This window comes from Myotis davidii, unplaced genomic scaffold (genome assembly GCF_000327345.1).
Source record: "Myotis davidii unplaced genomic scaffold, ASM32734v1 scaffold1480, whole genome shotgun sequence".
NCBI lineage: Eukaryota > Metazoa > Chordata > Mammalia > Chiroptera > Vespertilionidae > Myotis > Myotis davidii.
The window spans coordinates 65,132-77,985 of record NW_006292281.1 but is presented as its reverse complement, the minus strand read 5'-3'; the positions used below and the strand labels follow the sequence as shown (position 1 = coordinate 77,985).

General features: G+C 40.7%; 1 protein-coding gene and 1 pseudogene across 2 annotated transcripts in view; one reads left to right on the top strand and one right to left on the bottom strand.

The window, feature by feature from the left end:
* The window catches only part of ZC4H2 (zinc finger, C4H2 domain containing), a 78,925-nt gene extending 74,417 nt beyond the window's left edge, over positions 1-4,508 (bottom strand). For both annotated transcript variants that reach the window (XM_006765683.2, XM_006765684.2), the window contains exon 1: positions 4,340-4,508. In XM_006765683.2, the coding sequence (XP_006765746.1) occupies positions 4,340-4,392 (53 nt within the window). In that variant the 5' untranslated portion in view covers positions 4,393-4,508. The remainder of the gene's footprint in view (positions 1-4,339) is intronic.
* A 2,565-nt stretch (positions 4,509-7,073) lies between these two features.
* On the top strand, positions 7,074-7,692 carry LOC102774971 (annotated as a pseudogene).
* Positions 7,693-12,854: the final 5,162 nt, after the last annotated feature.

Genomic DNA, 12,854 nt, shown 5'->3' with positions numbered 1-12,854 from the left:
TGACCCCCACTGATGGCCTGCTTAACCCCAATGGCCCCGCCCCCCACCAGCCTGATCACCCACAACTGCCCTCCCCTCTTGGCCTCTAACCGCCTCTACCTTGGCCCCGCCACCATGACTTTGTCCAGAAGAACATCTGGAAGGTCTCCCAGTCTAATTAGCGTATTACCCTTTTATTAGTATAGATATACACTAGAGGCCCAGAGCGTGATTGAAATCTCACGAGGAGGCACCCCACAGGGGGCCAGACCTGCGCCTGACCCACATAGCACCTGTCACCACATTGTGTCAGCTGGGGTAGGGGCGTGCTCCAAGCTGCGTGGCCACTTGGAGCACACCCCCGCGTGGTTGTGTCCACTGGGGTGGGGGAAGGTGCTCCTGTGTGTTGTATCTCTGTTCTGGCCTGCCCCCAGTCCCAGCCTCTCCCTGTGTTGTGTCTCCATTCTGGCCTGACCCCAGCCCCAGCCTCCCTGGCGCTGCTGGGGTGGGGGCAGTACACAGTCCCCTCCTGCCCATCTGCCCGTGCAGCTCCTCCTGAGTGGTCATGACACTTGATTAATTAGCATATTCCGTTTATATAGATAATTCATCAGTCTTCTGATGTCATTTTACCAGTTCAAGTGAAATATAGAAGCCTTATTATCTCCCTTTTAAATCCCTTTACACTGTTTATATATGTCTTAAATATTTCCTCTACATACATTGAGAACATGAAACTGTGATAAATTTTGATTCAATCTTCAAAGAGAACTTTAAAGAAAATTATATTCTGTTGTATTTACTCATGTTTTTGCCTACTGTGCTGTCTTCCAAGAACTTACTGTAGCCCTAGCCGGTTTGGCTCAGTGGATAGATCATCAGCCTGAGGGCTGAAGGATCCCAGCTTTGATTCCGGTCAAGGGCTTATGTCCAGGTTGTGGGCTCAATCCTCAGTAGGGGGCATGTAGGAGGCAGCCAATCAATGATTCTCTCTCATCATTCATGTTTCTATCTTTCTCTCCCCTTTCCTTCCTCTCTGAAATCAATTTAAAAAATAAAATAATTTTTTAAAAATAATTTTGAGTCATTCTTATAGGGTAGACCTCTTACTGATAAATTCCATTTCCTTTCACCTAAGAATGTCTGACTATCTCTATTCTTGAAAGATATTATCACTGGACAAAGAATTCTAGGTTGATGATTCTTTTCCTTCAGCACTTGAAAAATATTGTTCCTCTTCCCACTAGGGCTTCATCTGATGAGGAACCTGCTGTTATTCTATTTGCTTTTCCTCTAAAGTTATAGGTAAGGTGTTGTTTTTCCTGGACTACTTTCCAGATCTTTTCTTTGCCTTGTTTTCAGAAGGTTGACTATGATGTGTTTTATGTGAATTTCTCTGAGTTTATCCTGATGGTGTCTGTTTAGCTACTTGAAACTGGAGGTTTCTGTCCTTTGCTCAATTTGGGAAGCTTTTATCCACTCTTTCTTCAAGTACTTTTCTAGTCCTGAGCTCTTTCTTCTCTCTTTCTGAGACTGTTGACATGAATGTTAACATAAATGTAACTATTAACATGAATATAAATAGTCCCACAGATTTGGAGGCTCTGCTCAATGCTTTCTTTTTAATCTTCTTCTTTTTTGGGGAGAGGGGCATATAATTTCCCTTTGTTGTTCAGATTTGGTGATTTTTATTGTTCTTTTTGTTTAAGCTGTCTGATCCTTTTCTGTTTCCCCCATCTTTCTATTGAGCAAGATTTTAGACAATGGAATACTACTTGACCCAAGAAAAGATGAAATACTGCCATTTGCAACAATTTGAATGGACTTGAAAATATCATGCTAAGTGAAGTAAGTCAGACAGAAAAAGAACCATATGATTTCACTCATATGTGGGATATGAAACTGAAAGCAACAAATAAACAATATAAACAAAAAAACAAACATTCAGACATCAGTATTGTGGTTACCAGAGGCAAGGGAGTGGGAATGAGTAACAGGTAAAGGGGGTCAAATATATGGTAATGGAAGATGACTTGACTTTGGGTGGTGTGCACACAATGCAATATACAGATCATGTATCATAGAAATGTATACTTAAAACCCATATAAATGTATTAATCATTGTCACCTTAATAAATCTAATTAAAATATTTTAGAGTTTTTAAAGGTCTTTTTTGGCTACTGTATTTTTTCAGTTCTCATATTTCTATATGATTCGTCTTTATGTTATTTCTTTGTTGAGATTTTCTACTTGTATGATGAGATTTTCTATTTTATCATTTGTTTCAGGGGTGTAATTACAATTGCTCATTAAAGCTTTTTAAGTTGGCTGCTTTAATTTCTTGCCGTATAATTCTAACATCTATGCCATCTCATTGCTGGTATGTTTATTTTCTCTTGCCATTTAAGTTGATAACCTGGATATGGCATGTGATTTTTTAAAAAATTAAATTTGAACACTCTGGATCTCTTTTAAAATTTTTGTTTTTGCAGGCCTTCTTTTACATGTCATTTTGAAGAGAAAGGAGCCAGTAGATGTCTAGGTTCTCCACTGAGTCTCTGGCTGACTTGCAGGTTGGGTAGGGGTTTCATGTTTACTGCTGGTTGGGGACAGGAGTTCAATCCTTTCTCTAGGCCTTTGATAATCTCATACCAGCTAGTAGTGGTAGAAATTACTGGTTAAAACTGGTGAGGGTAGAAGTCATACACCCCCATTTGATTTTCACCGTGAGGGATCACTTTTCCTTGCTCCCAACTGTACCTTCTCTTGGAGTTGGGCAGGGGCTTCTTTAAAATCTAGTAAAAGTTTAGGCTCTACACTTGCATACCTAAGCTTCTGATTAGCTACATTGTTATTATGACAGTGGGCTTTTTCCTGCACCAAGTTATCTCACTCCCTATCTCCTGGTGCTTTTGCAGAAAAAAAAAAAATGGAACATGTCACCTCTCCAGCCCTTCTAAGACCCTCTATGCTATGGGATAGAATGGGAAGACCAGAGCCTCTGCATGCATATTGACTGGGTTCCTGTCAAAAGCTAGCATTTCAAGCTGTTTGGCTCTGGAAAAGTTATTTAAATTTCTGAGCTTCTATTTTCCCAGTTGTAAAGGAGGTGTAGGAAGCTCTCAGGTCTCTTGCTGAAAGGAGCAATAGTAGGTAAAAGGGTTTGGCCCACCATGGGTTCACTAAATAATATTTCCCTTTCTTTTACTCCCTTGCAGAAGTAAAGATACATATAACCCCTCCAAATGACAAAAAAGTCAAGGTGCAGCCCCATAAAGTGGGAGTCTCATTCTAGGTATTGACTCGAAAGGAAAATTTAAATCTCTCCCTAAGTCTTATTTATTAAATTGACACATTTTATAGCCTCCCCTCTTTCTCTCTAGGTTCCTGGAAAACACTAAAGGGAGACAGCTGGACCTATGTCACCCTCAAAATTAGGGTGGAGGCTGGAAGGGGCAGTGCTCTGGCAGAGGAGGGCAGGTGATTGAACGCCTGGTGCTGGCCCAGGCAGTCCACTTGCTGGGCGCTATTGTATTCTGAGCAAGGACAACTCGTCGCCTAGCCACAGTTTCACCAGGCAACTCTCATTTTGCCTGCTTGCACTTCACCTCTGGCACCTAAGAGCAGCTGCTGTGATCGTACTAAGTGATGCAGAACCTTCTCCCCAGTCTCCATTGCTCCTATCCCCTTTGCAGAGCACGGGATAGGAGGGGAAGAAAGTGGTGAATGAGTGGAAAGCAAATACACACGCGGGAGCCAGTGTTCGCCATCCTCCCAATCCTGGCCTGCTGGGATTCCTCAGCACTCCCAGCCGGTAGTCCATGGCAGCAGCCACCAGCCCCAACGCACTAGACTTTGCTCTCAAAATGCTCACCCGAGCTCCAGGTCCTGAAGTTGAATGGGAGACTGAAAAAAACCTCGACACCTAAAGATCAAGGAGCCTAATACACCTTGGAGCCAACAAACACTGAAAAAAATAATGGGTCCAAGAATGCCACCTCTCAACTCCCAACCCATGAATAAACTGTCTTGGATCAACACCTCCCCTCCACCTCACCCCACCGCCGTAATCCCCATCTGGCTTTCTCTGCCACATCTGGTGGCCACATCTGGTGAGGTCTCTCTCCGTCAGTGACTCTGTTTCTCTGTCTTTCTCACTATATATAATCTGTCTCAACTCTCCCAACCTCCTACCCATCCTTGAAATTCCTGGAGTACGGGTTCCTTTGCCACCCCCGCCCCCCTCAGCAAGTAGCCCAACAATAGATACTTTACAAGGTAATTCAGCCTTCTACCTCAGGAAGGGAATGGGGAGGGGGGCTACAAGGGGGCTTGGAGGCGCTACAACGTTCCACTTACCTGATCTCTTTAATGCTTTCCAATTTGCACATTATTTCTTGCTCATCTGCCATGCTTTTTACTTTCAATTTCACGTCCCGAAAAATGTACAAACACACACATCCAGGGATACAATAGACACAAAGTAACCACCTCCTCCCGGCATGGGGCTCTGAGTCTGTGCAGTAGGGACTTGAAGAAGGCCTGGGAGCTGTAGTCCCAGCTCCAGGGCTAGTCAGGCAGACTGGGAGCCTGCGGGACTACAAATCCCAGAAAGCCAAGCGAGATACACCTATTTTTCTTCCTGCAAACGCACTTTAAATCAATTTGTCACAGATAATTATGCCAAAGGTTGTGAAGAGTGCAAAGGAACGGTGATATGTATCCCGTCCGCGGAAAAATTATGAGGAAAAATTATCCCAGAAGGCAGCAACAGGAAAGATGAGAGATATACAACCCTCCTGGGGCCCTCACGTCTACTTACCTAGGAAAGGATATCAGAAGTTGCTAATTAGTGAACACCTGGGCTGGAGAGAAACCCTGCTTGGGGATTCACTTTGAGAAGTGTTTAGTCCGCTGCCTCGGAACAAGTGGGTTTGGTATTCAGATGCATAGTTACTGAGCTCAGATTTGGGGGGAGACAGTGAGGGAGGTGAAGATAAATAAAAGCAAGCCATTGCCTTTGAGGAGCAGGAGAGACAGAAAGGTAACTCATTAACTACATTGCACTGTGCTGGCATAATATAGGAATTAATAAGGTGTAACCTGAAGAAAGAATATGCAAATAGGTCTCAAAAAGTGGCTGTGAATTTGCCAGACAATTGGGGAGGATGAACTTCCTGGAAGAGAACTTAACACATACAGAAAGGAAAGGACATCTGGTTCATATATGGGGTGTGCAGGTGGGAAAGAGAAGTGGGAGATATATCTAGAAAAGGTAGGTTAGAGCTAGATTGTAAAAGAATTTGAATGTCATAATAAAGAGTTTAGACTTAATCTTATAAGGCGCACATTCCTCCAATACACATTTATTGCTTATTGCATGTCAAATAATGCCAAGTTATTTAATGTTTCCAAAGAGAAGTGCTAAGTTTGGAGGGATATCTTAAGGAGGTGACTCTAGAGGCAAAATGGAAAATGATTTGGGAAGATGAGAGCACGCACAGGCCCAGGGAGCTAGGCTTTGGACAAAAGGAATACTCTGACTCACTCCCAATTAAGGGTGAGTGGAAACTTTCTCTGATTGAGCTTGCACTTATTTTCTGGGCCTCAGTTTCTTCTGATGGTGCTGGAGAAAAATTAGTGGAACATGAGTCTCAGGACATTCTGAGTGTCCACAATGATTTTAAGAGCTTTCTAGGAGTGGAATTGAAGCCCTTCTTTTCTTTGGATCTCAGACATGATGACTTACACAACGAGGAAATTCTCCCTGGTTTCTAGCTTAACAATTTCCTATTGGGCTTTAAGATCTTTGTGCTACTAGTAGTCATTTGAAGACTAATGAGTTGGGTTGTCATAAAGACTGTGGGTCTGAGCTACTCTAACCATGGAGTCCAGAGCCAAGAACAGGCCCCAGACCTATCCTATAAAAGGAGGGGTAGGGAACAAGTCTGTGTAAGTGCCTGGCATGTATCAGCCACTGTGCTGAGAGCTATATGTATAGACCCTCATTTCATCCTCACAACCACTCTTAAGGGGATAAGTAGATTCATTCCTTTTTACAAGAAAGAAAATTGGCTCAGAAAATGGCTTGGCCAAAGCCATATAGTAAGTTACAAAGCTAAAGCCTGGGCTCAAATTGAACAAAGTTACTTGCAGATTAAGAAAATGAATATATATGAAATAAATATGGAGACTAAAAGTAAAATGAGCTCTTAGATGTATATATTTATGTCAAATATAAATTGCTTTACAATATGAGTTAACTTTGGTTTGAGGAGAAATAGAGGGTATGTTTGGAGATGTGTGGGAAGCAATTTAGGAATGGCCTTTAAGGTTTTAGAACTGATGTCTCTTCTTCCACTATCTACTTCCTCTTAGAATCTTTACCTAACACTAAGTTCACATGCCTGGCAAGGGTCTAGATGTGGCTTTGTATCTGTTTAAATTTAAATGTGTTGATAGCTTTACAATCTGATTATAAGAGTAATTTGGCAAATAATATTGTCTTTTAAGCCTCACCAAAAACCCTATTTCACAGTTGGGGAAACAGGCAAAAAGAAGGAGAGAACTTATTCAGAGTCACCCAGCATGTTTGACACAGAAACAGGACTCCTGACTCAGAGCCCTTTGCTCTTTTCATAGCTCCGCACAGCCTGTATCAGTCTGCTACTGCCTTCATGGAACCCAAATGTTTTTGCTACTTCATCCAGATGGTACACTCCAATACATGGATCCTGCCAAGGGCCAAGTTATGTCCCATGGACATTAAAGAGAGATGACAGTTAATGTAGCAAAAGGGGCCTTGGAGGAAGGTTTGTGCTATTTGTAACAATTAAGGTGTCCAATTAAGGAAAAGGTTCATAAGCCTCTTAGCTTCCATGGTTTTGTCTTGGCTCCTTGACCTCTTTAATAACAGTGTTACCTTGTCCTTGCTGAGTTGTAAGAAACCAGGCTAACAATGAGAGGAAGGAAAATATTCCAAATAATGAGAGGGGAATAACTGGAACCAACCTTTAGCAGGGCCAGTACCACTGTGTTTTCTGAGGAGGGCTTCACTGGGGTCTTGCCCTGGGCCATGCAGCTGCACGTTCAAAATATGGAAACTTTGAAAGATATTACCAGGTGACTAAAGTCAATCAAAAACATCTAGAAAATTACTAAATATATTAAAATAGGGGCAGCAGCATGAGCTGAGAGGAAGATGAAACCAGCTCAAGTGTATGGAACAGGATCTTCGGCTCTGTATGAAAAAGCTGATATTAAGATCCCTGAACACAAGAAGAAACATCTCCTTATTGGTGTGTCCTCAGATGGAGGGCTTTGTGGCACTAACTAGTCCTTAGTTGCTAAACAGATGAAAAGTGAAGTGGCTATGCTCACAGCAGCCAGGAAAGATGTTGGAATTGGTGATAAAATTAGAGGTATACTTCTGACTAGTTTCTGGGGACAGTCCAAGTGTGGGAAGAAACCCCCCTAGTTTTGTAGATGTATCAATTATTGCCCTAGAATTATTACATTTTAGATATGAATTTGAGGAAGGAGCTATCATCTGTAATCAAGCTGAGTCTGTTATCTCTCACAAGACGGAAGAAAAGCTTATCTTTTCTCTTAATACTATTGCAAGTGCTGAGAGCATGAGTATCCATGATAACATTGATGCTGACATGCTACAAAATTACGAGGAATACAGTCTGGCCAACATTCTGAGATGATTGAAAAATTGACTTTGACTTTCAGCTGCACCTGCGAAGCTGTCAGCACAAAAGAGTTGATTGAAAACATCTCCATTGCTACAAGTCTGAATTAATGGAAATCAATTTTCATCCCCAGACAAGAGATAAAGAAGTAAAATTCAGGCAGATAATTTTGATTTTAGTTTACTGTTGTCCTGGTTGGAATAAATTATTGGTTCATTATTTCAATTACTGAAGACAGAAAGATATTTGTAAATTATCTTACAATAAGCAACTTACAATAAGAAAAAAAGAGATGGGGAATAAAAGGAAGCCATTGCCTCGGCCCCTTCTCCTAAAGCAATGCTTAAAATAATATATTCAAGCCATGATGGCATCCTTCTTATAGTAAGTATTCAATAACTTTCAATTGATCAGAAGTCTGTAGTAAGTGAGAGAATTTTAGGAGTTGTGCTACTAAGAAGTTCTAATGCATTATTTTATTAGAAAAACTGACTGATTTGAAGTGGTAATAAAAATCTTATTCCTGCAGAGATCAACATTGTCCATGTTGCTAAGAAACAGGTAAGGATGGTAGGCTATGTTGGGGTGAATACTATTATAATGGAAGGAATTAACGAAGAGGAAGACAACCAGTTTCTTGTGGACATGATACTCTCAAGGAATAGATCAAGATTTAAAGAGTAGAGGCCAGAATGTTTGAATTTATATATATCTTACTGTGTTTAAATAATAAACTGAACTAAGAGAGGAAGCAGAGCTGCAACAGCTTTCGATCTGAATTGCTTGCAAAATACTAAATTTCTCAAGTTAGGTTTCTTAATTAGCATTTCGAAGAGAAAAATGAGCCAATGTTTTTGGGCCATTCAGCCAAGAAGTATTTATTGTATACATATTATTTCAGGCACTAAGCTAGATAGCAGAGATCCCATAGTAGATATGACACACAGAGCCTGCCCTCACCAAACTTGCAGTTTAGTTGGAGAGGCCAGTTGATACAAAGATCCGACACATTAATATATAGCTATAGCCAGCGATTAGGGATTCGAGGAAGTCTAGGTTCTGTGAGCACACATAATAGGAGAACCAACTTAGTCCTGGGCAGTGGGCCTGGGACAGTCAGGGAAATGCTTTCAGAAGGAGGAGTCCTGCTATTCCAAGCAAAGGAACTAGGCAGGACAAAAAGGAAGGAGCAGGTGGCATCAAGGATACTTTCATGCAGTCAGCCATCAGATATTTATTTGGCATCTAAGACATGCCAGACACGCTTCTCGGTACTGGGAATATAGTGCTTTGTATGTATTAAGTCAGTTTAATCCTTGTAATGACGCTATGAAGTATTACTATTATTATCTCCATTTTACAGAAAAGTGAAGACATAGAGAAGGTAAGTAATTTTCCCAAAGTCACTCAGCTAGTAAATGGCAGAACTGGGATTTGAATTCAGGCAGTCGGACACTGGAAGACATGCTCTGCCACTATGTTTTATTGCTTCCCTAAGATTACTGTCCTTGTGAAATTTACTTTCTAGTGGAAGGAGCCAGATAATAATCACAGAAAAGAAAAAATAAACAAACAAATATGATAATTTGGGTAGATATAAGGCCAATAAACTAACTAAAGGAGAATAATGGAATAGAGTGTTGGCAGAAGGGAGAGTGTTTTAGATAGGATGGTCAGGAAAGAATTCTCTTTAGAGAAGACACTGAAGTAGAGACCTGAAGAGGAGTCAGCCATGCAGTGATATTCCAAGCAGAGGGAATAGGCAGTGCAGTGATCCTGAAACAGGAATATGCTTGGCCTATGATAGAAAGTAGGCAACCCTCTGGCTGATTGAGGGGAGCAGTAGTAGATTGAGGAGGTAGGAAGAGATAATAATGTCTTAGTAAACCATGATGAGAAGTTTGGATTTTATTATAATTACAATTGGAAGCCACTGAGGGTTTTAACAGGATCTAGATTTAAAAGATCATTCTGACTTCTGTGAGGGGAATATATTGTACTGGGGCAAGAATGAAAGCAAGTAAACCAGTAAGGAGGTTTTGCAGTTATCTAGGAAATAGATGATGGTGGCTTGGATTAAAGTAGTGCCAGTGGGTATGAGAGAAAAAATAGACTGATTGGAAATATAGTATTGGATGCAGAACTGATATGCTTGGCTTGCCAACAGGGAATCTCAAATGACTCCTGGATTTTTGGCCTCAGCAATAGGTTAGTGCCATTTAGTGAGACAGGAGAGACTGGAAGAAAACCACAGAATGTTGGAGTTAGGACCCCCCCCCCACACACACACACACACACACACACCTGTAGTGCATGGAAAAACTGAAGATCAGAAATGGTAATTGGCCTGCCTGTGGCCAACCAGTAAATTAGGGGCAGAGACATTTAATCCCATTTTCACACTAATCCAGAAACTTCCATGTTCAATAACCCTTCACTTAATCTGGCCAGTAATTCTTATAGTGCCAGGGAGGAGTAATAGAAACTTTACCAAAGATTCCCTTAGTAGATGGGAATTGTGGATGATTAGCATATAATTTGTATCTGCCTATCTGGATTGTGCTAGGTGTTTTCAAACAATGTTTCAGCTGTGATTCTTGCTTTTTATGGCTTTGTGTCAATGAACTTTCTAGCTCTTCTATCCTTCCACATCAATCCAATATCACTGACCTAGATACTCCATTGCCGAGTTCTGGGGATAGAGAAGAGCTGGCAGAGTAGAAGAGCCCACCCCAAGTGTGTAAACCCTATTGTGAAAACTCTATTATAAAAGTAGCCTAGTGTATACCTATTGAATTTTCTTAGTAAACATTCACCAGCTTCCTCCAGCCCATAAGGGAGGAGAACACACACTGACTGCTGAGCCCAAGACCTTGGATTAAAATCCCAGCACTGACACTGCCTCCCTGTCTATCTTTGGGAAAGTCCCTTCCCCTACTAAACCTCAGATTTCTCATCTGAAATTATAGGATGAACTCCCTATTGTCTCCTGGAACTTAAAATATCAGCAGAGGTTACTTGCTTTAAAACCCCTTTTTCTAAGCCAAACAAGATTGAACCTAGGGCTCTCTCTGGTTTGTATTCCTGTGTCATCCATCTCCCCAAGCCCCAGTAGATTTGTGTCATTAAACCCATCTGCCCTTGTCTTTTCTTATTTATCCTCTTCTAAAGGATGCATTCAATTTCTCATTTCCTTGAACTTTCTCCTTATATGCTGGTTCCCACAGCACTTGCATTCTGACCAGGAGAGGTGAAATCATGTGAAAAAACTGTTTTTGTGGTATTTATTCCTTAAATAATTATTTTCAGGTTTTGTACATCTGTATGATTCAGCTTCCATAAATAGGCAGGCCAAGGAAGCAGGAGAGTTGTGTTGAGGAACTAATTGGCTGCACCCTTAACCAGCCAAACCCTGAAGAAACTGGGTCTCAGTTCCTTTTTCTCTGCATCTTCTCCAGCACTTGTCATTTGTTGATTTGTTGATGATAGCCATTCTGACAGGTGTGAGATGATACCTCATTGTTGTTTTGATTTGCATCTCTCAGATGATTAGTGACTTTGAGCATGTTTTCATATGTCTCTTGGCTTTCTGTATATCCTCTTTCAAAAAGTGTCTATTTAGGTGCTTTGCCCATTTTTTGATTGAATTGTTTATCTTCCTTTTGTTAAGTTGTATGAGTTCCCTGTAAATTTTGGAGCTTAACCCTTTATCAGAGATAACATTGGCAAATATGTTCTCCCATGCAGTGGGCTTTCTTGTTGTTTTGTTGATGGTTTCTTTTGCTGTGCAGAAGCTTTTTATTTTGATGTAGTCCATTTGTTTATTTTCTCCTTAGTTTCCATCGCCCTAGGAGCTGTATCGGTGGAGATATTGCTGTGACAAATGTCTGCTATTTTGGGGGCCTATGGCTCCTTCTAAGATTTTTATGGTTTCCCATCTTACGTTTAAGTCTTTTATCCATTTTGAGTTTATTTTTGTGTATGGTGTAAGTTGGTGGTCTAGTTTCATTTTTTTGCAAGTATTTGTCCAATTTTCCCAACACCATTTATTGAAGAGACTGTCTCGACTCCATTGTATGCTCTTGCCTCCTTTGTCAAATGAATACCACATGATCTCACTCATTTGTGGAATATAAAGAACATTATAAACTGATGAACAAAAATATATACAGAGGCAAAGAAGCATCGAACAGACTGTCAAACTACAGCGGGAAGGCTGGGGAGGGATGTAGGGGGAGGAAGGTAAGAGATCAACCAAAGGACTTGTATGCATGCATATAAGTATAACCAATGGATGCAAGACACTGTGTGGGGGGGTGAGAACATGTGCCGGTGGGGGAAGGGGAGGGAAGGGGAGACCTGGGGGAGGTCAATAAGGAAAAACAGTAGACATATGTACTACTATTTGTAATCCTTTAAACAATAACATAAAATTAAAAAATCAAAAAATAATCAAAAATTGGATAGGGCAACATATGATGTGACGGTTGAAGCCATTGTCTCCCCTGAATCCAGAGCAAAAACAGCTTTAATTATATTAGAGGTTTAAAGGAATAATAACATGTAAAGTCATGGTGACAGATAACCCCAAAGGAAAATATGGACAGATCGAACTATATAAAGATTGAAACTGTACAATGAAAAGTGACATTCATAAAATAAAAATGAAAACAGACTGGAAAAATATAAGTAACTCCCATGACTTGGGATTTTCTTACCCAGGGTTTGGTTGCATTATAAACAGTTGACCAAATCTTAAGTCAAAAGAATAAATTTTATTGAATGTAATATCAGGCATCAGCAATGAATTGAGAGATGAGTAGAAAGGCAAATGTCCCTTCCATGAGCCTTCCAAATCTCATTGTAGTATACAGGGCGGGGCAAAAATAGGTTTACAGTTGTTTGGATTGAAAATAATACAATAATTAACAAATAATAACACAAGAATAAACTCTGTTTCATGTAGTCAGAACTGTAAACTTACTTTTGCCCCACTCTGCAGACTCCATATAATTGCCCAGCTTGACTGCTCCAGACTGGTAATATGCAGAGTGGTAAGGCACCCAGACTCTGCAGTCAGGCTACCTGGGTTCATGGCTGGGCTCCAGTTCTTTTAGCTGTTTCACTCACCTACAAATCACGTCCATTCTCTGTTTTTAATGTTTTCATATTCAATA